The sequence below is a fragment of the Pygocentrus nattereri genome, chromosome 20, assembly GCF_015220715.1.
Source record: "Pygocentrus nattereri isolate fPygNat1 chromosome 20, fPygNat1.pri, whole genome shotgun sequence".
NCBI classification, from domain to species: domain Eukaryota; kingdom Metazoa; phylum Chordata; class Actinopteri; order Characiformes; family Serrasalmidae; genus Pygocentrus; species Pygocentrus nattereri.
The window spans coordinates 11,801,205-11,828,653 of NC_051230.1; the positions used below are offsets into that span (position 1 = coordinate 11,801,205).

General features: G+C 38.7%; 1 protein-coding gene across 2 annotated transcripts in view; it reads right to left on the reverse strand.

The window, feature by feature from the left end:
* pappab (pregnancy-associated plasma protein A, pappalysin 1b) overlaps window positions 1-27,449 on the reverse strand; it is a 97,893-nt gene that overhangs the window by 50,450 nt on the left and 19,994 nt on the right. For both annotated transcript variants that reach the window (XM_017690995.2, XM_037531469.1), the window contains exons 3-7: window positions 16,817-16,962; window positions 16,391-16,684; window positions 15,004-15,196; window positions 14,087-14,208; window positions 6,926-7,424 (exon numbers count right to left, since the gene is read on the reverse strand). In XM_017690995.2, coding sequence (XP_017546484.2) covers window positions 6,926-7,424; window positions 14,087-14,208; window positions 15,004-15,196; window positions 16,391-16,684; window positions 16,817-16,962 — 1,254 coding nt within the window. The remainder of the gene's footprint in view (window positions 1-6,925; window positions 7,425-14,086; window positions 14,209-15,003; window positions 15,197-16,390; window positions 16,685-16,816; window positions 16,963-27,449) is intronic.

Below are 27,449 nucleotides of genomic sequence, written 5' to 3' on the forward strand. Positions count from 1 at the left end.
TCACCACTGAACCACTAAAAAGCACTCATTAGCAAGGCTGCATATTCTAGCCAGCCTCTGCTTTGATTGGGGCTGCTTGCTCTCTCCACAATGAACAGCCTCTTGCCTCATGTCGGAGCAGGCCTGCACCTGGAGGATGAAATGCGCATCTAATTTCTGGCCGCTCCGATAGGAACACTTTCAGACTCCTGTTTTCTTGACCAATATGAAAATGATCCGTAGTCACACGGTAGCACAATGATGAAAGTGCAGAAGAGAGTGGGCCTGGTGCAGGCCACCCACTTGGAGGGAGAAAGACAGGACGAGAGAGACAGAGAGAGTGGACAAAAGCACCCGTTTAGACCCAAAGCCTCAGAAGAGACTAATGGCTGGTCAGTAGTAGCACTACCCACAATACTGAAAAAGGATGAAGGCTTGTCCAGAGCTGAGGCAGCCATTCCAGCGTAGAGGAGCCACTTATAATCAATCAAAAATGTTTTCCTTCTCGTTTTCATCCTTGCCCTTGCTGAGGTAAAGCATAGTTTTTGCGGTAACTGTTATGCAACCACTGTAAAATTCAAAGAAATTGCTTTCTTTATGACAGCATGGTTTACTCTTGCTGTGCTTGTTTTGTCTTGCAGTGCTTGTTTCACTTAACTTCATTTCCAGAGCACAGGGGAAGCTCGTCTGTCTGACAGACGTGGGATAAACAACGGCCTCACCTTCAACCAGTCAAGCTTCATGTTCACTCTGAGATCAGTGCTGTAGTGCAAGCCCTTAAACCTGCCCTGAAGCAATGATATATCCCAGCCAATGAAAAGAAACATGGCAGAAAGAAGCTGGGTATTACCAAAAAGACTCCCACAAGCTGGCTCTGTGAATTTGAGCTGGTTTTTAATTAATGAGCTTCCTGCATCTTGGACCTTAGCTCAGATCGCTTCATCGTACGATTAACAATTTACGTCATTCCCCTGGAAAACTTTTTTTTTCTCTCAACAGGAGACTGGTTAGTACTAAAGAAGAAGAGAGTGTTGTTCTATGATCAGTCTTTCAATCCCAGGAGGCTTGAATTATAGCAGAAATGAGAAATATGATCTTACTTCACTTCTTTGCAGTACGTTGTGAATACAGTTAATGATCCTCCTCACCATTTGTTTGTGCTCATACATTCTTAATGTACACATTGGTTTTACCATACATTCCTGTACATGTTCGTTTTGATAAGTAGAGTTCCATGACAGATTAAACAAGTATGGCAATTTTTCCTCAAAGAAGACCCTTCTTCTTAACATAGGGTTTGCAAACCCGAGCTTTTTGTGAGTCAGTGTATAAAATGCTTTCCAAAACAACAGATCAAAAAAGGGTGACCTTTGATTTTTTTTACTTAAAATGTATCATCATTGTCGAAACAAAAACTCATATATATAAGAATGTCAATTTTAGGAGAAGGAAAAAACTTTCTTAACTTTCAATTAGATTTTATTTATTTATTTATTTGATTCATTTAAGTAATTTTGATCATTTTTATTGGTCTTTCATTCATCATCAAATTTTGAGACAGCTTTCAAATAAAGCTTTTAACTTCATATTATGCTAAAAGAAAGAAAGAAAAAAAATTGCCAAAATTTTGTTCTGACAGTGACAGTACAAGAAAAAATTCTTGTAAAAGTTAGCCATTGTTCATGAAACCTCACTTACAAAAGTCTTTGTGGTCAAAGATTTTACTCATGGCTTGTGAGTAAATAGACCCAGTGAAGTGAAGAGGGAATATAAGTAAAAAATGATAAAGTGTTGAACAGCGTTTGCTTTTGATACAGTTTATTTACTTTAAGAATGAACAGTTATGCCAAATCTTTAAGTATGCTATTTGATTTAATAGCCTCCTCCCAATTTCTGTTTTACCTTTTGGGTAAATAGTAAATACTGGGCATATTGGGACAACTCCAAAATACATAAAGCCTACTCATAATTATTTTTAGTCTGCTACCTTAGAAGAGATTACTAGATTAGGCATATTGTACAGGAATCAAGCACTGATCTTACTCTACTTTATGTGTAATCAAACGTGCTGTCAGTGGTGTTTTTTAAAATGATGTAAATGAGTTTGAAGAACCTTGTTTAAAGAATATCTTTTCCATGACAAAAGAACCTTCTACATAATGTAAAGGTTATATAATTAAATTCTTCTAAGAACCATGCACCCAAGCATGCTTGAGAGCGCAGCTCGTTCAAATATATTACTGCTAAATCTCAAAGAAATGTCTGGCACCATTTTTTGCTATTCAGTGGAACTTAATGAAAATATTCATTCACTAATTCACTGTTGTAATTTCCACACCAATTACAGTGATGTGAGCTCCACCTAAAAGGACATTTATGGCAAAATAAGAGGCATGTTCCAGCAGTCACACTAAAAATCTTCATTGTATTGTGCCAAAGTACCAAAGGACTTCCCTGTGTTGTAATTGATTTTGCATGATGCTGTAAGTCACTGGGGAAGCCTATAATGTTTCATGACATATTTCCGAGACAGTGTGCTAGTGAACCTAGTGGAAACTGGAAGTGACATTACTTTGGCTTGTATGAGGACAGAGAGGTTCACCAGGTTCATGTCAAGCCTTGTTTACACACACAGGGGAGATATTTAGTGAAAGCTAATGTGCAGTTTTGGCAGCATGCCGGCAGAGGTGTAGCCCAGTGCTCTGGGAGGGCCCATTATTCAGAGTGTCAGAAAAAAGGAAAAACACATGCCCGACCCGCATTTGTACACAAAAGACAATGAAGACAATGCCCGCCTCCTAAATGACTAAACTCTTCATTTCTGTATTGTTAAAAAGAGACACATCTGCCAGAACCAAAGAATAGATGCTCTATAGGGCTATAATTTTAAGAGCTTAAAGAAATAGAGGGGGGAGGAAAAAAAGCTTTGAACTTGGTTCTTCATTCTGTATACTCTATAAATGTTTCACTTCAGTGAAGAAAGACGACAACATGGAATGTCCAGACTGCGTTGTGGGGGTCTAATACAATTGCTGATTCAAACACAACTCCAGCAATTTCACTGAAAGGTATTTTTACACTTGCAAGCTAAAGATGCTGAACAAAAGGCAGAGAGCACCCTTTGTTTATTTATTTTTTAATTAAAATTTCCATTAAGTACAGGTTACTTTTTTTTTTTCTGGAGATATTTCTGAAAATAAGGAAAGAAGGAAAAATTTGAAGGAAAATAATTAAACACAACAGTAGCTTCCTCCTGACTGAAGTTCAAAAAACTATTAAAAGATTTAAATAAAATCAAGAGACTAACAACTAACAACTGTCAAAATCATGTAAACAGAGAGGGGAATATCAAGCACCACTTTTGCTCAGATCTTTCTGTCCTTCCTTCCACTGTGAGAAGACACTGTGGATCTGAATGGATGTGTAGCTGTCATGGAGCTATAAAATGGACATGTCCAAATCAAAGAGGATGCTGCTGTTATCAGAATAACTCTGACCAGCCCAGAGTCCAGACTGCAACATCACTGAAAGTGTTTAGGCAGCCTTTCAGAAACAGAAAGTGCAACTTCAGTCTCTACAGATTTGTATAAACCCCATTTCTTATTTTTACCCCCACCCTTTGTTTTGGAGTGTCACCCTGACCCCTTGGAACGGAGTTACAAAGGGTAGTAGTTGAAATTTTGCCCTACGAAATGGGACAACCCTAAAAAAAAATAAAAATAAAAATCATTAACAGCTTCATTAACAGCTCCTAGCGGTGCTCTGTAGGCGACTTCAGTGATAGCAGAGAAGGGAAAGGTTTAGCAACCTGCCGCTGGGCTTTAGTTACATATAGGGTAACATATGCTTTCAAAGAAGGGATATAAGACAATTATTTCTTATCGCCCACCGCTAATACGAAGTTGAAGTCTATTGTCCTTGTTCGAATTTTCCCGTTCCACTTTAAATGCTGCAGCAGTTAATGTTACATTCTGGCGCTTCACGCGTCAATACTGCAGGACTATTTAAGGTGGAACGGGGCTAGCTAGCTACCGAGAGATTAGCATACGTTTAGCGATTTTTTATGCTTGTTACGAAGTAAATGACCATAATACATTGAAACGACATTAAACTAAGATAATACAGTGGTTATCGTGATTTTTCAAAGGAGAAAATACTTAATTTGTGGGTTTCTTTGGTCGCTCGCGCAGCCATCTTGCCGGTTTTTCTTTGTTTCTTTTATTTTCCTCTCACAACACTCCATTTGGAGTGTGTCAGACCCCAGTTTGGAGGGCCATTTTGCCCTAACACTACGCCCTACCCCTCTATCGCAACAGAAATTAGGACGTGAATGCGCAAAACAGATGGCTAAGGGCCACATAGGAGTGGGCCCAAGTCTCCTGAAAAGAATCAAATGTGTAATAAAGGCATGCTATTTAGTTGTTGAGTGTTCTGTGCAATGTTCTATTAAACGTGTTTTCTGGTTAACATTCTTAATAGACATTTTGACTAGAAATTAAATAAACAAACTGTGATCTCTGACTTTTGCACAGTCCTGTACATCAAATGTCTTTTCGTTTTGTCACAAAGCAAAGATAAACAAATGACAACAGACAATAAGACAAGAAGGAAACTTTTTTCCTAAGGCCTCGCTGAATTGACATTCTTGGCAAGAGAATGAAGGGGCTGCTGTTATTTTTCAAAGGCACAGGACTGAGGGTTACTCTGAGCCCTCCCCTGTTCCTTACTTCAGTGTGTGGTCCTTCAACTGTAATCCCATATGTAGAATCAGGATTCTAGAGCAAGGGACAGTTAATCTGTCTCTGTTCTCCAATGTATATACCATAACATAACTACATTTGGTCAGATTTCAGTAAGGACACTAGATTCATTTTGAGTTCTGAAGAGTAAGCAATATGCAAAACATTCAAAAGAGTCAACTACATCCCTGCTTGGCTCAATGCATGACACCCACAGGGAGAAAGGAGACAGCTCAAGTGCGATCCCTCTGTTTGTAGTGAGTGAGCCAAGAAAAAGTCCTCTAGTGGGCCTCCTCTTCACATAGAGTTGTAGAGTTTCTCTTTCTCTCTCTGTGCATTTATGGATTACCCCTGAACAACAGAAGGAACGACAAAACATGAGGCTTTGCTTCAAGCATGGTGGATAGATTTATTCCACCTTACTGAGGTCAGGCTACAAGATCTATATTTCTTGACTAAGTGCTGTTTACACACCAGGGCTGCCTATCACCTCCAGCCTCCCAACCTTCTCCCTTCACCTCCACACCATGGTGGTCGCAACCGTGAAAACATCAATCAGGCTCCTTCCGGCATTCAGAGGAAGAGCCTAGACTCTTCAAGTGCTCACCCACTGTTTTGTAGGCGAACGCTCAGAATTGATGATTGCTCCAGCAGGTTAACCAGCCTGGGAGATCTGTGGAATGTATTTCTCCACTAAAAGGGTGGCTGTGAAATTCTTTGAGTTGGCCTGAACCCCAACCCTAGGGGAAAAGGGCAATTCTGTAGACCCCACACATACAGAGAGGACCTGTGGTAAGACACCACAGCAAAGGATGTAAACACATGGCATGAACAGGGCATATGGAAGAAGACTCTGGAAAAATAATTGAGTGTTTTTATCCAAGTTGGGCTTTTGTAATATTTAATCACAGTTTACAATTACACTCAAAAATGGGGTTTTCTAAATAGCTCTTGGCCTAGACATAGGATTCTTTAAAAAAAAGAAAATAAAATAGAAGAACATTGAGAACTTTTGCATCATGTAGAAAAGTGATTCTTTAGTCATTTTTATTGGTACCACAAAAAATGGTTCTAAATGGTTTGTAAAATACTTTTTTTTTCTGAAAAGGTTCTTAATGGAGCGATACATTAAAAGGTTCTTTATGGATGTACAGCTCTATTCAGATGGGATTAGTTTTCCATGGGGAAGTGTAGCAATGTAATATAATTAATATAATGTGGGGTTACTTTTTTATGGCAGAAGATAAAAGGTGCCAGAACCTTTATTGACAAAGGAGCGCACAATTGGCAAGAATGACATTCGGACAAGAATATAATTGCTAAGAAATGCCGGTAATGATTACATTACCCCACTTCCTCATGTAAAACTAATCCTATAGGAAATGGGTTGATAATGGGCTTCTCCAAAAGAAGAACTCATAAGATTCTTCAGATACAGTTGTTTTAACAAGTTTAGAATGCAACCAAACCTAAAACCTTAAGATAAAGGAAATACAAGACTAACAAGAGAGAGCAATGACCAAATTTGACCAAATTACAAACAAATTATTTGCTCTAGAAAAAAAGTTAATAGATCCTTTTCGCATTTCTGTATTTAATGCAATGGAAGTCATCATAGAAAATATTTACACATGAGAATGAGGATTCACAAGTCCTATTTTAAACATCTGTATTAAAGGCTTTCCTTAATTTTTCCATGAAAGACAGTCTTTGTCTGGTGGAGCAGTTTTCTTTTTCAGAGATGAGGAAGGTCTACACTAAAAGTAGACTACTGATGCTGCTTCAGCCCTGGATGGGTGAGTGGTATGATTTTAAAAAAGGTGAAAAGCTGGAGATAAAACCTGACATTATCTATAGATTTTAAAAAAATGTGTCGTTGCCTTAATTATCTAACATTAGGTAGATTATACAGCAAACTGTTGTAGGCTGCAGGATTATGTGTAATGATTGTGTTCATCTGTATGTTTAGACAGTTTCAGTGATAGTACAATGTTGAAGTTGGCTTCCTACTCGCTATAACTATCATTTCTTTTTTAAAATTTTCCGTCCCACCTGCAGTAGCTATATCCTAGTGCGAACAACTTTTTTGTTCCACCTTAAACCATGCAGCAGTTACATGCTGGCATCACTCCAAAGAACTCTTTTTGGCACCTCTACTTTTAAGAATAGAGTGAAAATGCTCATGACTCAAGAGTTATCATCCTTACCTGTCTATGTATCTCCTGGGCTCCATGAGAACAACTCCATGAGGGGCATGGTTGAAAGGCGGATCCCGGGTGAGCCTATATCGCAGTGGTTGGCATGCTTGGCACAGCATGTTGCCAGGCTTGGAGGCCATCAGTGTGGCATCAATCTCCAGGTGTTGGTCCATTGTGAAGAATTGCACCCCATACACCTCCTCATCCACTTCCAGCTTCAGTGTGAGCGGTGTGTCGCAGAAGACACTCTGAGGGCCCAGAGACACGTTGTTCCCACTCATAGTCAGGAGAAGAATGTTGTGGATGGCAGCCAGGCCATTCTCTTCAGGGGAAAAGAAGGTGACCCAGACAGTGAGCGAGTCAGGCATCAGTGGGTAGCTGAAGTCCAGCTGGAGCATGCAGCCCTGCAGCGGGCAGGAGGCCGAGCCTACGCTGCCGGAGTCCAGCCCGGCGTTTGGGCTCCATGTACGCACACTCGGCTCACAGACCTGCTCCACATCCGGAGGACCTAAGGGAACACAGCCAGGCCAGTTCATAATACTGAGAAAGTGCTAAGCGTAAATGTAGCCCATTTAATAAAAATTTTATTTCCTAGCAGTGTCCCTCTGAGCTGCATGAAACTCATGCTTAACGCCAGACTTACTTAAGCTATTAGCATGTGCTAGATGCCTTAGCTTCTGCAAAACCAATAACACTGGCAAGGAATTTGCCACAATCCAGCCATAAATTATGTTTCTAAAACTGTGCATGCTAACCCCTTTAACATGTGCTAACTGCTCACTTTAAAGCCAACCACTTTTTTTCAAGGCCTATTTCTTTTTCAATCTACTAAAATGGAAAATTTATATTTTACTAATATTACAGTATTACAACAGGATGACAGACCCCTCTGTTGTACTATGAGTAAAGGCAAAACAGTCTTAAATACAGTACATCTCTGTATTGTCACTTTACAAAAAAGATCCCCTGTGGAATCAATTTTTTCCCATTTCAAAACAGCAGCTGCCCTTTACATTGTGTGAATATTTCATGATGAATGTACCAAAAGAAATGTTCAAAAAATATGTGAAATAAAATACCTTGACATAAACATAAGAATATTTAGCCATTTTTCTCTAAAGTTTTTTGGAACTTTCTCTAAACGATTTTGGAAATATTTGTTTTCTTTCATTGGACAGTGACAATGAGAGTCAGACATTTGAAAAAGTTACCATGTGCTCAAATAACACATTTTCAATTGTAGTTGCCAACCAACATTCCTTCCCATTCCTATTTAGACTTTACTGCGCTTTCTTCCTTGCCACCATGAGACTGGACTGGAATAGTGAGTGGTGAAAGACACATCTCAAAAACAAACAAACAAACAGACTGAGAGGAGCAAATGATGTCCTTTAGTGAGACGGCAGGAGGTCATTTCGGGAATTCTGGCCCGCAGCCAGTTATTCTTTCAGGAGCTGTCAAGAGGCCATTATGAGGCGGCTAAAGGGGGTGGGGCCCAGAAAGAGGGCAACGTTTGGCAGGGAGGCCCCACTCAATAACAAACTCTCATAGGGAGGAGAAGGAGATCAATGGAGCCTATAATAGTATAGGATCCAGGGCTAACAAGCACTCACTCTTAAAAATAAAGGTGCCAAAAAGAGTTCTTTGGAGCCCTGCCATAAAAGAACCATTTTTGGTTCCCTAAAGGACCTTTCAATAGGTGGTCTTTTAAAGAACCATTTTGGTAAATTATACATGTAAATGTGAAGAACCTATTTGAAGTTAAAGTTAACCTACACATCACATAAAAGGTTCAATACCAAGTCAAAATTTTCCATGCATTTAGGCCAAGAACTATTCAGGAACATTTATTTTTAGGACTGTTAACTGTTGAAGATTCCTGTAAGAAACAAACAGTTGCTTGTAGTAAGTGGAATTAATATAGTTACAGTTCGCCTTGTTGTTCAGAAGAAGTACACTGTAGTATAGTATAGTATGCAAAGGTTTTGGCACCCCTGGTCAAATGACCAGATGTGTTTTCAAGTGAGAATTAGTTAACACATCCTTTACATTCAATGAGCAACTGCTGTTTATTTGCTGAACTTCACATATTGGTCAAAAAAGTAAAACATAAAATGTGGCCTGTGCAAAAGTGGCACGTTTTATATTTTATGTTTTTTCCCCAGTACATTAAACTTAAGCTAATAAATATGAATTGTATACCATAAAAACAGAAAAACATCATATTTAAATTCGCTCCCTGTAGAGGATTATTTTCACTTAGAAAACCAACAAAACATGTAATTTGACCAGTGGTGTTTATGCATACAACTGCATGTGGCTTTTAGTGGAAAAAGACAGAGAGGCCAAAGCATATTGTACTTTTAGAGAATAACTCTAAAACCATTTCCATTATAATCCATATTAATCATGTTTATGGGGTCAGGGGGGAGTCGGCCCTGCAAATCACTGGCATTTGCAGGTTAGAACAAAGAAAGCATGCTTGCCCAAACATGGAACTTAACCAGATGAATGTTGGCTTCTAAACTAATTCTGCTACACCACTCTCTTTGACAAGTCATTTGAATCTGTAAATCTCCTTAGTAGTACCACTGATAATTATTATAAACATCACATGGATTACCTATTATTGTTTACACAACTCTATGGCATAGAACTGAGATCTGTAAACTTCTCTGCCTATAAAATTTAATGAAAATGGCAAACAGAGCACTGGTGAGGCAAACATGCCAGTTCATGTACTCAAATGTAGGTTTGTAATGCAAACCTTAATAAATGATAATAAACAGAACTATAATATGCATCACAATATTTCGTTTCTGAGACAAAAAAGATTACACTTAGTAAAGAGTAAGAAAAATATTAATATATTTGAGGTTTCAATCCAATTAGAAAATCCAATTAGACAAAGGTAGTCACGTTCTGTTTATTGATATCCATGATATACTCAGAAAGTCTATTCACAAAATGGGATTCAGTTTATCACAATAATTAGCCATTCCCTACATACATACATCTCATTTACAAAAATGGGTCTTTAAAGAACCATACATTGAGAACATCTTAACATCTTAACATCTTAGCAACCAAAAGCGGTTCTTCTATGACTTTCTAGTAACAAAGAATGCTTTTTGGTTCCTTTTATTTTTAAGCATTAAGCCAGGGTCACTGAGTTGTGTGACGTCTGGTGGAGTTCAAACTGTTGGCATGGAGGAGCAGACGAGTCTACGACATGGTGGTTTTCTGTGTGGCGAAGGGAGGCTCACGAACTGTTGAGGTAAGGGTCAGAGACACCAGGCATTCTTCGCATTCCTGGGTTTTGTGTCTCACGGTCACCCAATCTGCTAACCGCCAACCACATGGTAATTTGCATAGCCAATCTCAAAATCTTTGGACAGTCTCTAGAGCCCATATGTTTATGGTGCCCTTGTTGTTCTTTTCTTAAATTTCCACAACTTGATAAGGCCACAACTGTTGCCTGTTCCATCATTCAGATTCAGGAGGCGCATCAGGACATTTGAGCAGGGCAAGATGGTGGATGGTGGAACACAAAAGTGTCCAACTTAGCCATGTAGCACAGATAGTAGAAGACTAAGCATGCATTAGTGGAAGTGACGTAGGCAGGTGATTTTCTAAGAATCTGTAGAGGGGCACCAGTTCAACACAGCTGTGGGTTGTCAAAGGCAGGTTTGTATGGGTTTCACTGTAAACAGTGGAAAGATCACCCAGGCTATGGAGTACACCAGGGAATTGTTCCAAGTGCAGAGCGGAGTTAGTTCAAATGTTGTGGCAGTGGCAAGCCCAGGCATGCCTCCCTCAGCTGACTGAGTGTAGCCACCAGTGGGCCAAGTTGGCTTTGAGGGATTCAAGTGTGCACTTATGGCCTTCCCTCACCACAAGTCTGACTCATTCATATTTAAAAGCAACCCATACTGAGTGATTAAGTAATTAAACAGAAAAACAGGCAGCGCAGGGAATTCAGGCCTTTACAGTTGTTTTTCAACATCAAGTCCAATTCCTCCTTTTGCACAGTTTTACATTGTACATGAAAACATCCAAGCCTACAAGTGTCATGGCCAGTAAGCACCTATATATAAGTTTCTATATATGTCAGAAGTCCAAGGATTACCTTCTCTTACAAATAGAAATGAATAACAAATCTAGACTTTAACTTTTAGATAAGGAAAAGTGAATTAAGGACAATATTTTTGGCATGGTACATGTTTTTTCATGCAATGTCGGATCAAAGGTTAAATTGCTAGGGCAGAATCATTGATATAGCCGCGGAAAACATGACTCATTCTCTATGATAAAAAACATTTTCATTCATATCACAAAGCTCTATGGACTAATTCTTTTATATATTTATATGTCCACATTTCTCATCTCCTAAAATAAACACATGAGAAAATCAACATTTATGACAACCCGTGTGACTAATTTTTTCCACACATTTTAGGCTGTCTCTCTGAGATCACTTTGCCGTTCTACCCCATTTTGGCCTCTCTTGGCAAGCTGTGTAGGGTGCAATACTTTAATCATATATTCCGTTCAATAAAACAGCACATTAATGGTTTGAACGGCACTGACCAATTAAATGTAATTTCCAAGTGTCAATAGAAACAGGTTCCTCGCTACTTGCCAAAGTGCTAATGTGCTAAAATCCACAGAAAACCTCTCCATAACTGCATCATTGAGCAATTAAGGAACAAACCACTGATTTTTAAACTAAAAACTGCCAGAAACAAATGAGAACTAATATATCTTAGTTTATGTTATTCAAATAAGATCATTCAATTAGTCTCCACAAGCTTTCAAGTCATGTCAGCACGTTTAGGTTAAATGTATTCCCTTGTGGGAAGGATATCGCAGCATTGCAGAGCACCTAACATTACACACTGATTAACCCCTTAAATGGCAGGCCTAAAGTTTTATTACACACTCGTATAACCTAAAAATAGCTCAGCCAGTTTGCATCAAAGTCGCTGTAGTTACTAAATAATAAACCTTAGTATGTAATAGGCCTGGGGTTTTAAGAGGTTAAAGTTATCAGCTAATTATCAAGCCCTTCATGAGATGAATTAGGTTTGCCAGAACAGGAAAAACATTCAAATCTGCAGTGCTGTGGCCCTCCAGAATTTAAGTTTAATGTCACTGCTTTAAGAAAACTGAAATTCCTCTGACTCTGTAAACAGCAAGTTCTAAACAAACTGTGTTGGGTGCAGTTCTAGTATTTTTTTCCTCTTGTGTACATAGTTACAGTTATGTTCAGAGGTACAACCAGAAGTCTCATTTATAAAGACGTACATAGATCCCAAACAAGCAATCATTTCCTAAAAGCTTTTATGAATTATTTCTTAAATGTTAAGAAATAATTACCTTACCTTAATTACCTTAAAGGGGAACTTCACCAATTCTGTGATAAACAAAATCATTCACATGCACCTTTCTAAAGAATTGTACAGAATCAAAATTAATCGCCATTATAATACTAGGAACCAGACGTCCGTATGTCTTTACTACAAATATCATTTTATCTGCTATCCAAAATTACCAGTGAACTTATATGGCTCTTATAAGCTTTTATATGTCATGCTGATAATGGTAAAATAGTGCTAAATTTGAAAAAAAAAAATTCTGGCTACTATTTTTCCTTACACATGGTGTCAGCAAAACAGACTCATCTGAGGAGCAGTGATAGATTACAGCTGCACCTTGCTGTCCTATCCCATAAAGTGGTGAGCAGAGTATCAATTAGTTTGTTGTTGACACCGTTCATTTCCATTTGCCCTAGGTTCTTCTGCTTTGTTGCTGGCAGGTTCAGTCTCCCTTGTTTGCTCTTTCTTCTTCAAGCCCCCACAAGTCAATTGTGTATTCTGGTTCAAACTGATGTGGCTCTATGACAATTTGGAAACAAGCCTTGTCAAAGTCCTCCACAGACTTTGCCATCTCCCAAAAATAGGTAAGAAACTGCAAAAATAAACTGTAAACAAAAGCTGCTGCCCGTATTGTATCTGATTCAGTGATCCCCCTGAAATTCACATTCCCTTTGACAAATCAAGTCTTCGGGTGCGTGAATTCACTGAAAAAAGATAAGCAACACTGGAACTACCGAAAGTAAAAAGGTTAAAACAAAATATAACATGGGATAATTGAGATTCCGTGATAGGTATATTTTCAATTCGAGTAAACATTAAACAATCATAATGTTTACTCACTAGCATAACTAAAACTCCCAATCACTGAAAGTGGGTGTAGATGAGCACAACATTTTTGTCCACATATCTTTCAGTTTGTGTATTTATAGGAACATTTGGCATGAGTTTCAGGTTTTATAAATCCTGATTTGTACATCACTTTTAAAGTAATATCAAGTTCATGGAATCTGATATGAACATGTCAAAAATAGGTTTAAACCCAAAACTTACTGTTCAGTTACACATTGTATTACATTATTTTATGCAGTTATTAGTGTGAATAATTTAGTAACTTTTATGAATCTAACATGCAAGGTACAGACTGATGTGATTAAGGAAGTAAAGTGAGAGCCCAAGTGCAGGGTTTCAGACTTGGGTACGAATTACTTTTTCAATTCAGGAGTAATGTTATGCTAGCACACTCAGGTTTTTCCTGCAAAATTGTCTGTTCTTAATCTCTGATCAGGTTTCGGGTCTTTGTGATGATGTCTGTTATTCATGGGCTGGAGGTTAGGGAACCAGCCTCGTGACCGGAAGGTCGCTGGTTCGATCCCAGAGCCGACAACACATGACTGAGGTGTCCTTGAGCAAGACACCTAACCCCCAAATGCTCCCCGGGTGCTACAGACTGGGCTGCCCACTGCTCTGGGCAAGTGTGCTCACTGCCCCCTTGTGTGTGTGAGCTCACTAGTGTGTATGTGGTGTTTCACTTCACGGATGGGTTAAATGCGGAGGTGAAATTTCCCCGATGTGGGACTAATAAGGGTTACTTAATCTTAATCTTACTATGCTCCCCTGCAGTTACTCCTAAGACTTTTACAGTCCAAATATGTTTATAGTCAGAGTTCCAACCAGGTTTCAGTTAAAGCTTGGGTGCTAATTATAAGTTTTAGTTTTAGATGTAAAAGTACAAATTATTTTCCTCAAAAGTTGTTTACCATGTAAAACAACTTTCAGAAAGCATGGCTTTTACCTTCCGCCTCCCGGGGGCTCCAGTGTCCTGATGGCGCGCAGGGTCTTGGGGAAGACGAGTTTGTGGCGTACTGCATGAGCACTCCGCCTTCAGTGCATCTGTCGCATACTGATCCCACTTCTCTAGGAAACCAACAGACAGCCGAGGTAGCAACTTAGACACAGCAACAGAGCTAAAGCCATTTTATATTTATAAACTGCAGTTATGCATTTCACCAATGTCATATCAAAACCTCAGCTTCTTTTGTTTTTTTTTTGTTTTTTAGTCTTTTACACTTTTGAATATGTCAGTTGCCCATTATATTACATGACCAATTCATGAGAAAATTACTTGGAATAAAATGTAATGAAACATTTAATTCAGCTACAAGTTACCTTTTTTAGTTATATTTTAACTCCATTTGAACATGCTGGACACCCTTTAGACTATGTGAAAAATTTGTTACTATACATAAACTATAGCTATATTTGTTGTAAATGTACCTACTTGCCTCCTACAGTGGTGCTGCAATACGCAGAGTGAGTTTTTTTGGTTTAAAGTCTAGGAAACCCTTCTGATGATGTATCTTGAAGGTGGAAGGAATTTTTGAAAAACTACAAGCATGTTAGTGAATACATACATGGGCACAACCTGCTTGAAATGTGTTTCCACTAGCTTGTTAATGAAACAGGAAGCCAGATATCTAACAGTACTCCTATGAAGCCAAAAGGCACATCTGTATTTGTTAACCTCTACATCAATGGCTATGCTAGCAGCCAAGATTTCTTTCTGGCTTTTTTCCCAATGGCTGTATGGTGTATTTGAGGATATTATTTCTATTATTTATCCTTATTTCTGTTATTACATGCTTCAGAGCAAAGGTGATACAAAGACACTGCCCTCGCTCCAAAAATCTGTGGTCCCTGGTTCATTTTCACCTGTCAAAGTAATGGCCGGTAATGGCAGGGAACCACTCCAGGGTGAGTGAGGCTTGCCCCTGCTCCATCAGACGAGGAGGAAGAGGAACTGGGGCTGGCTTACTGCCAGGCCTCCAGGACTGGTAGATTAGATCCAGGTAACAGTGCATGCGAGCCACCTGGTTCAGAGTGAAGGAGTCTGTGCAGGCATCATCTTCAGGAGAGAAAAAAGGGGATTAGAAACATTGCAATACGTATACTGTCACAGTCAGACTCTCTTTTACTTATCTAATTTCCTGTGAACAGCTATTACATACAGCTTATTCTTTATTCAGGAGATATTTATGAAGTGATTAGATATTAGACATTCTACCTGCATAAGGAAGAGGAAATTCAAAGGAAACTAATGAAAATATAACTGAGTTCTGGGACTCCTATTATTGCTCCTGTAAGAGCTGGTAGACCACCCAACCTGCAACAATCAGAAAACCACTCTTGCTTTAAACCTGAAATTTGCTTTTAAATAAAAAAAGCTGCTGTTGTTCTCAGAACATTAGACTGGCCAACCACAGAGCCTCAACTATGTTATTGGGATTACTTGAATCATGGGAAGCAGAAAATGTAACCAATTTCTAAGACTGAACTTTGGAGGTGTGAAAAATATCCCTGCAGATTTCTTTGAAAAACTGAAAGCAAGCCTCCTGAAAAGTATATCAAATTTTAAAAAAGACAAAAGGTGGACATGCTAAACACTGAAAACATACTATACTATTTTACTGTTGAGGCTTCTGTGTAATTTTATGTTTTCTTAATTCTGAAGTATGAATAACTTGAACTCAATGGCCATTTGACTAAAATTAAACAAATGAACAGTGTGCTCAAACTTTTATAAAGCACCATATGTCACTGTCCTAATAAAAACCTATAAAAATACTGTGTAAATATTTAGCCACAAATGATGTTATTACATAACTAATTTTTTTTCATTTTAAGGTCACCATTTCAGAGCTGCGGAGTTTTGTTAAGCCAGCGAGCATATGACAAGGTTCCTAAATTGTTCTTTGCTGAAAGAAAAGCTCTTTAAATAAAAACATTATTCTTTACTTTCTCACGTCTCTTTTACAAAAATGGTTCTGTAAAGAACCATACATTACTTGGTCCAAAGTTCTCAGGCCATCTTTCCAAAGAACACTTTTCGGTACAGTTATTTTTAAAAGTGTATATGTGCATGTTTATCGTGGTCTTTGTCTCAACAACATAACTCATGTAGCCTCTGCAGAATGTGTTTGCGCATGAACAGTGCAGCTCCTTTAGGCAAACAAAAGTGTACATTTTATGATACTGATAAAGAAACCAATATTATTGATATTGTACTACTTAAACTGACTACTTAAAATGTCTGTCTCACCAGCATAGCTCATGTAATTTCTGTATGGCGTGTGCTTGAAGGAACGTTGACCACAAGTATCATTTCCAGGCTCCGGGTCTCTGCAATATTTATACTTGGGTGTTGGGTTTGTATCTGCACACAGGTCACCAGTTTCTAGTGAAGGTTCTGTCTCCAAACAGGCATCGTTACACGACTCGACTTCCGAAATCCCCCTGAAGACATGGTACAGTCCGAGGCTGTGGCCGATCTCGTGGATCATGGTGTGCGTGTGGCCAAATGTACCATAGAACGAGGGGTTCAGCACGATCCCACCTCAAAAAGAGACAAGGAGGGCAGATAACACAACCACCACATGCATAGGTTCAAACCTTTTCTTCTCATCCATCACAAAGCGAAAGCAATCTATTTTGTCCAGCTGTCCTGTTGTTGTTTATTGCTGTTTACCTAAATGCGTTAAGGCCTCTTTATCCCAAGGCCAAGTGGCCACTCCTGCTAGGTCCTCGTCAGAGGAGTTGGCAAAGAAGACGTTCAGGTGTGTGGAGCCATCCAGATGCAGGAGATCCTTCAGCTCCTTTACATCCATGAAAGCCCTGAGGAGGAGACAGCAGAATGGGACAGATAAGCCACAATATACTCTAAACAGACTTTTGAAATTAATATTTAAAAACCAAATAATATTAGAGTATTTTTTTTTGCTTGATATTTTCTGTCATTTACAGTATGCTAATGAAGCTGAATGCAGTATTAGAGTTAAATAAGTACTGAGTGAGCATTTATAGAGCTTTTGGAGTAAGTTTGTAATTTGACAGAAAAGTCACTTGAGCCTAAACTTTGGGAGTTTGCCAAGTTAGCAACTGGTATTACAGTAAAGATAGTGTGCTAACTAGAAATATCATGATACCACTGTCATTGTTGTCAGTAATGTACTACACATAAAATGTGTTGTTTTTATTGAAGCACTTCACCTAAGATGAGCATCTAAAAGAAGGCTATCACGCTGAAACTACTCCCTTTGCTACCCCACAGGAAGAAATATATAGCTAATAAAACAATGTGAATGTGTGCTATTTCATGATAGATTTGTTACAGGATTGAGTAAATAATAATTATTACATTATAATGTTAAAGTGCATTGAAGTTGGTCCTTCTTAGAATCTCCATACATGCCAGGGCCGTTCATACTCAAATCCCTACAGTAAACAGTGTTGGGGCAGTATTTAAAAAGTTAACCCATTACAAATTACTAGGTGCTTCCCTTGAACTGTAGTGGGATTACTTTACATATTACATTCTAGAAAAAGTAATCTTACAACTCATTAGGTTACTTCTGTGGAGCTCTGTAAAACTCATACATCTGTTTAAATGAAAAAGTAGGTAAGGCTGGAGCTCAGTTTTTTTAATGTATACTAGCTCTGTAGTCAAGACCACCTTTGTCGAGTCCAAGATAAGTCCAAGAGCATTGGCTGAGTCCAAGTCAAGACCGAGTCCAAAAAAAAAAAGCAAGACGGGAGTCCTCTTCAAGACAAGGCCTTAATTAGTCTTTATTTCCTTCCAGTACAAACTGCTGGAAAAATACAAAAGAAGGATTTTCTTTTCACAAAAACAAAACTGTATGTAATAACTCCATCAAATTCAAGCTATAATGAAATATTTCCTCTTCATACAAAGGTAGTATGGACTGAAAGTTTCTCTGCATTCAATATCCACTCTGAACGAATGCAAACAATTCCCCTAATGAATCCACCAAATGCCCACTCTCAATTAATTCAACCAATGCAGGCTTTGAAGGAATCCAATCCAAGTGCCCATTCTGAATTCTCTGAATAAATGCAACAATTCCTCACCCTAAATGAATTCAACCAATGCCTGTATCATGAAATATCATGAAAATACAATTAAAGATAATAGCCTGTTTTTGTCTTGACAACTTAATTAATTAGCTAATTAAGTAATTATTAGCAATATTAAACTATTAACACTGTTAGCTAGCTGGTGGAAATGTGTGCCTGAATATATTTGGCAAATTAGTAAAACGGTTGGCTGAACATCATGCAAGGCTGTCAAATTCACTAAACGCCCATTTACATGGAACACATATAACTACTGTATGAAGAAATGTTTGAGTTATGTAGCTGTATTGAGTTATTTTTTTGTCTTTCACGGTGGACAAATTAAGCAATCACAGAGCCATTAATAGCTAACTAACTATATGCCATATCTTTGTTGAGAGACTGCCAGCTCTAGCTGAAAACTATAGCTAGCTAGGTTTTTTGGCTACACAAACTAGACTAGCTAGCTAGGAACCTCTGCGACAGAAAGATTCAAATTACTTCAGGTTTAAAAGAATATTATGTACAGTACATAACCTTGATCACTTGTTGAGGTATAATGAAACTGGAACAAATCTATTAAAAAAGTTGAAACATCACGAGATGATGGAAGGTGGTAGAACAGACCATTTAAACTTAAGGCGACCAAAAACGACCTTGCTGTGAGTATGAGGGGGGTTGAGATTTAAGGTTATTTCTCACCGAGGTTTATCATATTGAACAGTGAAATAAATTTCACAGAGATTTTATTGCCAAACTCAAATTACATGATGTTGAGATGAACCAAAGATGCTACCAGTCCAGTTCACTCTGATAGTAACAAAATTTATTTTTTAAAGCAACTTAAAGATAATAAAATCTTTCATTGTTAGGCTTACTGATGGACAGAGAGGACCGTGCATACACACAAAGTTTGGGCATTGGTAAGTTTTTGCACTGTGTGTGTGTGTGTGTGTGTGTGTGTGTGTGTGTGTGTGTGTGTGTGTGTGTGTGTGTGTGTGTGTGTGTGTGTGCATGCACGTGTGTAAGAGTGTGTAAAAACTTGCTGACCGGAGCAATGTTCAGTAATTTAATGGCCCTTGTGAGACTTATGAGGTCACACTGGGAGTTTGTATTTGGAATAAAACTCAAGCCATACTCTGAGGCCAGCACTGAGGTCAGAAGTCACTGGCTCTGTCTGTTTAGGAATGCATTGTGTCATTTGCATGGAAACAAACACATCCCTTTTAAGATTATGATTACATAAAGGACACATTAGCCATGTCATGAAGCAGAGGGGAATACTCAGGGCCTTCTAGGTCTTCAGAGAAGACCTAATGATTTCTGTGTAAAATGTATTTTTGTTGAATAAAATCATCATGCCTGTGGTATTTAAACTCTACAGGTATTGTAGTAATGCTCTTACGCCAGTGTTCATTTTGGACTGGGAAGAAAAGGGTTACATTCTTGACACATGAAGTGGAAAACTGTCCAATTAGGGTCTAGGTAGATATAACCAAGCAGATTTTGCCTTTGGTTAGGACTTCAGGATCTAGACTGAAGACCTACGGCTACATGTCTGTACTTGCACTTTTTCCTTTCCGCTGCTCTGGATTTCTCCACTCACATTCTGTGTCATTATGGGAATGAAGGAACCATATTGAGCATAACTGGGGCAGTAAACATTCAGATACGCTGTTTGCTGTTGAACAGAGCTTACAATAGAATAACAGTACAGGATTTTCTGCTTCTATAATTTTCAGAATGCATTAGTGATGCAAGTTAGAAAGTTAGCTCACTCAGTCTTACTACCCAAGTAGACATGTATGATTTAAATTTTATTTCCCTGCTCAAACCATGTATACTACATCCAAATGAATGTCTTCCCTCCAAACCTTCACTGTCAATGCGTCTGTATAACATCAAATATTTTCATAGCAATAGTCCAATCAATTTGTTAGCAATACAGGTGGCGCTGTGTTGGTCTAACAAAACACGTTAGATGCTGGATTCATATTGGATGAGAGTTACAGTGCTGTTGGATGCTCCAGATTTCCTGAATATTTAGAAAACATGTTCAGTGAGCAGAGTGTAAATATAGATGATGCATCAGTACTTTGTTGTTTTCACCAGTTTATATTACATCATTATGTAAAACATTAAAAAAATACTCTATTTGAGACTTTAAAACACTGTTAGATTTGTAAATGTTGAGTCTGTTGCTTTGCGCGTTCTTGGTTGTCAGAGGTACACTTCATTTCCTATCTGACAGCAACTAACCAGGCCACATTTAAAACAAGTTAAATAAATATCAGACATAGTCTTCACATATCTCTACATTGAAACCAATCCCCCCCGCCCCCAAAAAAGGAAGGAAAGTAGAGCTATTTTTGCCTCTCCCTTTCTCTTAGAGAAACTTTAATGTTTGACGTTTGTGATAAAGACCAGACTACTCTTGCCTGATTGGCTGAACGCAATGCAGCAGCCGCTCTGATGTGCATAAAGTTGGAATCTGCTGATCATGCACCATACCATGTGACAAAGCTCTAAATTGAAATGAAAAGAATGTAGTCAGGCAAACTCGCATGTGCACATGTACAGTAGTACAGTAGCATCAGATTGACCACAAATATAATTAGGAACTGACAAAGGAATCAAAGCTTTAATTTATAATTTCAGAAACATTACTATAGGTCTTGTGGAAGCCTTAGATATGTCACTGACTGCGGGTGTGAGTGCCTAACCACTGCACAACAGTCGCAGCAGCTCTGTACCAGGGCTCTTCACTGAAAGAGTCAGTGCACAATTGCTACATACAAAAATATGTTAATATGTTTGTTTAAAAAAAAGGTCACATAAAGTATATGGAATGTTCTTAACAAGCTTCAAGTGTCCATATTTAAACTAGAGCAGCCCAAAAATAATTAATCACCATTAGCTTAACACTAATATACTACTGAAATTCTATAGGGGTTCTAGTAGATATTAGTATTAGCGCATCAGTGTTTCATTTTTCCCTTGCTTTTGACATTTATGGGCCAAAATGAAGGTCTAGCCCTAATAATCACAGTTTGCCACTGCTTATTATCTTGCGTTCCCCCTGTAGCTACAATCCTGTAAGTCAGACAGGGACAAATGACCTAGTGCTAATAAATGTTGGCATTCTGCAGAGATACACTTCCATATGTTTAGCAGCAAGGGATCCTAACAATGCATTAATTCATATCTGCTAACATGTATAGTGTTTCATATAGGCTCTCAGGCTTGCCTTTGAGTTCCTTACTAGAGGCCCCACTCAATTCCTCTCAAAACATTTCCCTTTTGAAAAATGCTCAAGCAAAATAAAGACAAGCCATGCTCAACCTCCACTTCCAGCACTCTCATTGCAGACCCCCACTAACCACCATTCAAAAAAACAGCCAGTACCTCCTTCCTCCTTCTAAGAACAACATCTGTTAGCCAGTTCACTACAAAGACCAATCAAGCACCGTTTCTGCTGCCACAATGTTAAATTCTGGGTTAGCTGAGATATTATGACAATATATGTAATGTTTGTAGTGCTTTTTGATGTAATACTCCTCTGAGGGGGATGCAAACCTGAGATCTTTGTTCCTGTTATTTACTTATCTATATGTTTCAAACCACAGCACTCTGTCCTAAAAAGACATCATTTTCATCATAAATTAGAGAAAACCTCTGTGACATTTCAAATCGTGTTAAGTGCAGCATGTCGCTGAAAAATGTGTTGTTTATGCCTCATAAGGCTTCTATGGATATATGTTTGCTTAAGAGGAGCTCTAAGGTTGTATACTCTAAATGCAGGTGGCTGTTCAGAAATGCACTACTATTTTCATAAGTAATAAGTAGAAAAACAAGCATCACAATTTTTTTTGTGAATTTCATTTGAATTTGAGTAGATTTTACTTTACTTAGCAAAGAGTTTTAGGTTTTAAAGTAAAAGCCATACATCAAGTATGAGATGATGTTTTTTTTTTTCCGTGCAGTTCTGAATAAACATCGGAGCTATGTGCGAGGTGTAGAGCAGAAAATTGATGATTAGATGTGGTGATGCTGTTACAAGCCAGCACAGCTGTCAGCAAGCTGGACAAACTTGAGGGAAGTTCTGGGGTGGCATACACGATTCTACTGCCTATATTAATCAAGAAAAAGTAAAGATTGTAAGAGTAATGTAATGAACCCACAGTGGGATATTATGCCTGCACAGTAAAGAACAGTAAAGCAGAAAGGACTTTGAAAGCATATTATTCTTAGTTCTTATTTTGGCAATGAAGGAAACAAAAGGCAAAAGGAAGCATGGTTCTCAATCTCATGCTCTCTTAAGTACCAAATAAAGTCATATTGTAACTGACCCAAGACTTTTTAATTGTTTATTACATTAATGTTCATCTGAGATATTTTAAGACTTAAAGCATCCTACATTTTTAATGTTTAAGGTCGAGCTATAACATTTGTGTGGGTTCATGTGCCAAAATAGTTTTTTAAACAAACATTGTCCAACCTCTCTTTATCACTAAGAAACAAACCGTCTGTTTCTGTTACTGTGGCTGTAAGACTGAGGCAAAAGATCAATGAGCTCTGTTCTGATTGACCTTCCTGTAGTATATATCACTCAAAAAGCAGTCCAGGCCAGAACACTCCTTAAAACTTCATTGTGAAAGTTAAAATGCTAGGAGTTAAAATGAGAAGGATTTTGTGGCGTCGCAAAAACAATAAATTCAAAATGAGCTGTTTTTGCAGCTTATTTTCTATATCTGGGAGTGAGTTTAATATTGATACATCAAAGGAAAATTCATTTTCCGTAGTCTATCCCAGCAGTCATTGAACAGAATGCAGGAACCTCTGTCCATCACAGGGTTCACCGGACAAAAATTTGCCTCTTGTGACTGAACGGAACCCCAGTAGTGTGTAATACCTCCACAAGCACAAATAAAAGCTGCGATTTGATCTGGCATGGACTGGACAGGTTTCTGGATGCAGACAACATCAATGTTCAACTACTCTTGCATCAAAGAATTGCACAGATTGGCCAGATTTTGTGGATGCCACCCCTGGTGTCTTACTCGTTCCGCAGATTTTCAAGAGGAATCAAATGGGAGATTTTGCAGGCCAATCCAGATGTGTAAATGTTCCTGATTGTCCTTCAAGCCAATCAGTCTCATTTTGTTACGGTTGGCTCCTCCCACTCCATGTGTTTTTTTTTTTTTACTTTTTGATTTTCCACGTGCGTTTGTTGTGTTTTGAGTTCGGCCCCCTTGTTTTGCTACCCCTGATTGGTTCCACTTGTTTCCCTACCTGTCCCTCATCACCCCTCATGTATATAAGCCCCATGTTTGCCCCTAGTTTTCATTGGTCTTTGTTTGTTTGTGTGGTTTGTTGGATGTATGTATTGTATTCTCGCGTTTGGTTCTTGTTTGAGGTTCTGTGTTGGTTATGTACGCACCCCGATCTGTTCGGGTTGGCTCTCTGACCAGGGACCGTTACGACCCTGATTTTGGATTTGCCTACAATAAAAGTCACTTATTTCAGCACTTGCATCCGCCTCCTCGCTCCACGTTACACATTTGCAGCCCTGTGAACAGGAGAACTGTCATCTTAGAACACAGGGATAGGAATGTTATGTTTCTCTGTAAGATGATGAGAAAAGGGCAAAATCTGGTTGTCCAGCAGCTCATTGCAGGCACTGTGGTTCACATTTACTGTCACCTCAGCTGAAGGACCCTTTTCCAGATAATTAAAACAACCCTAGAATATCACAGCGCTCCTCCAGCTTGAACCTCCTTGTACACAGTCCTCATTGAAGGCTTCCAGAGGTTTACAATGAACACAATGCCAAGCATCATTCACATACAGACAGAAATGGGATTCATCTGACCAAATAACATGTTTCCAGTCATAAACCATCCATTTTTTTTTCTTTTTGCCCACCGTAACTGGGCAACTTTGTGTGCAGAACTGAGCAAAGGCCTCTTGCGCACTGCTCTGCCATATGTTGTTATTGGTATGCAGTTCCCTGCTGAGTATTCTTTTAGAAATTGGTTGTGAATGACCTGGGTTGACATCTCGAAGCAATTCTTGCCTGGAAGCGAAGTAATTTTTATTCACAAGCCACGAAACACCAGCGGTCCCTGTCCGTCAGTGTCGTCTTTCAGCCATAATTCTGATGAGAATTTTTGCCACTGCTGGTAGACCAATATAACCGTACCATGCTTTCTGAAACCATTTTCCATTGTCAACCTGATCATCGTCAGAGCTTGAAGTTACTACTATCTTAAACATGCAAGGTGACAATATTTTTGTCTAGGGAGCTTATATTCCTATTGGCTGCCCTGCATTGTACAACTTTTTAGGCTGAAAAGTCTGTGGTATGTAAATATATGTAATAATATAAGTATTAACGGCTGTGTTATCACAAGCATGTTAAGTTCAAAACAAGAAGGTTTTGCAGCTTCATTTTCAAATAAGAACTATACTGAACGATATGTGAAATGTTTGCACGATACATCACACTCTTTTATTCAAAAGATAGCAAGGAAATGTTTCAGTTTGCCATGAAAAGGGCCCTTTAATACTTCTTGTCCAAATGATCACATTTGTATATGGGACCTGCTTAGAGTCTTGATAATGCCTCCTCTGGCCATAATTAAGCCTGTCGTGAGGCGTGACTGGAGAGGTGACCCTCTCAAGGACTGCCTTCACATTAGGTTGTCATCTGCAGTTGGCTGAGCACACACTTCTAAAAACGTGAAAAAGGCCAGCATATCACTATATTTATGTATAGTGGTTTTTCAGGTCTGATTAAAGAGGCAGAGATGCTATCCTTTAGTCAATGAACGAGTGACACTGCTATTCACTGGGACATTATCAAAGGACATCAGGAGGCGGTTGGTGAAAGTAAGGAGGCCAGCTCGAGAGACAAGTCTGTGGAAAAAAGATGATATAAGGTTTCCCTCCTAATAATTTCAGGAATTTCATTATTTCCTATGAAAATATTTGGCTGGCTTTTTGGCTGTACAGAAGGGGAAAGTAAGGGTCAGCGAGTTTAGTGGCAAGATGAATGAGTGAGCTATGGAATGAGTGCAAGAAAGCTTGTTTTCTAAAAAGCAAATGCCCCTGCTTTAATAAAAGTTAAACTACTGTAGGTCAAAGCCACCTAATCTGAGTTCAATTAAGCCTAATCCACTGACTCACTTGCAAAAACACAACACGGATCAGATGTGGACGTAGGCCTACTACAAAAAGAGCAGGCCAAAGTATGCCTGTGGCCGGCCAAAGTATGCATGCATCAGTAGTCGTGTATTACACAATGGTCTTCACATCAGCACAATCTCCAACCCCGCCACCCCCCGCCCCCCGCCTTTCTCTTTCTCTCTCTCTCTCTCTCTCTCTCTCTCTCTCGCTAGCTCAGTGGGGCAATGGGTGACACTAACAGAGATCAGTCTAAAGCCTTCTCTTCATGGCAGAACTCACCGGTGCTGCTTTCATGAGTGGTGCAGATCTTTTAAAATGCCAAACCACACTGTTACTTTGAATTTACTTGATTCAAATTTGTACATTTGTTCAGCATGAGCAATATCTATCATATCAGCACAAATCCTGTGGTTCATTTACTTTTAGCAGGAATGTAATGATGTAATGTAGTTCACTCATGTGGAACTGATGTACACATTTGGAACAAGTAAACTCAAAGCAACACTTTCTTATATATGTATATATATATATATATATATATATATATATATATATATATATATATATATAGATAGATAGATAGATAGATAGATAGATATGCATAATTATATATACATATTTTTGCATGTCATATTTTCTGCTTGAATTTTTTTAGGGTTAGGGTTAGGGTTAAAAGTTCACTTTTAAGTTGTTAAGTTCAGCAAATAAACAGTTATTTAAAAGGAAATCAGCAAAATGTAAATTGACACATTGACATAAAATGTAAATTGACACTGGGGATAAAGTATGTTTAGTGTGGTCTTGCACATTGTGCTTTGGCATCTTTTAGAAATGAGACACACCTGGACGCTTACAGGAAAGCCCATGAACATGCACACAAATACCCTGTAAACAACAACCCTGCTAAAAACAAACAGCATGGACCAATTTGGCTGGTCACCAGCAAAAGCAGCATGTGTTGTGTTTTGATTACTGGTGTAGTGGTCAGCAGCAAAAGGAGCTGTTATGCAGGTCACCACCAAAGCCAGCACATTTTGTGTTTTGGACACTGATATGCTAGTCAAATAGCATGACCATGATGGGTGGCCAGCTAAACCAGTGCCAGACCAGCATAAAGCAGCTTAACCCATGGAACACATACTGCTCTTTGTGTTTTTTTAACAGGAGAAGTTGAGATTCATTAACTGAACTGAGTAAAGAACACAAATATATTCAACAGTTATACTAAAGTAAACAATCATCATTGTGTGTTCAATAATCTAAGGAGTTTTGGAAGGAAAGGTGGAGCTCACCAGTGTTTTTAGCAGTTCTGGTTTCTGTAACTTGTGTTACTTGTTGTGTTTGAGTGTTGCTGAAACAGGGAAATACAACCCCAATTCCAACGAAGTTGGGACATTGTGTAAAACATAAATAAAAACAGAATATGATGATTTGCAAATCCTTTTCAACCTATATTCAATTGAATACACACAAAGACAAGATATTTAATGTTCAAACGGATAAACTTTATTGTTTTTTGCAAATATTCAGTCATTTTGAATTTGATACCTGTAACAGGTTCCAAAGAAGTTGGGACAGGGGCATGTTTACCATTGTGTTACAAGCATTTGGGAACTGAGGACACTAATTGTTGAAGCTTTGTAGGTGGAATTCTTTCCCATTCTTGCTTGATGTACAACAGTTGCTCAACAGTCCGGGGTCTCCGTTGTCGTATTTTGCACTTCATAATGCGCCACACATTTTCAATGGGCGACAGGTCTGGACTGCAGGCAGGCCAGTCTAGTACCCTCACTCTTTTACTACGAAGCCACGCTGTTGTAACACGTGCAGAATATGGCTCAGCATTGTCTTGCTGAAATAAGCAGGACATCCCTGAAAAAGACGTTGCTTGGATGGCAGCATATGTTGCTCCAAAACCTGTATGTACCTTTCAGCATTAATGGTGCCTTCACAGATGTGCAAGTTACCCATGCCATGGGCACTAACACACCCCCATACCATCAGAGATGCTGGCTTTTGAACTTTGCGCTAATAACAATCCGGACAGTCCTTTTCCTCTT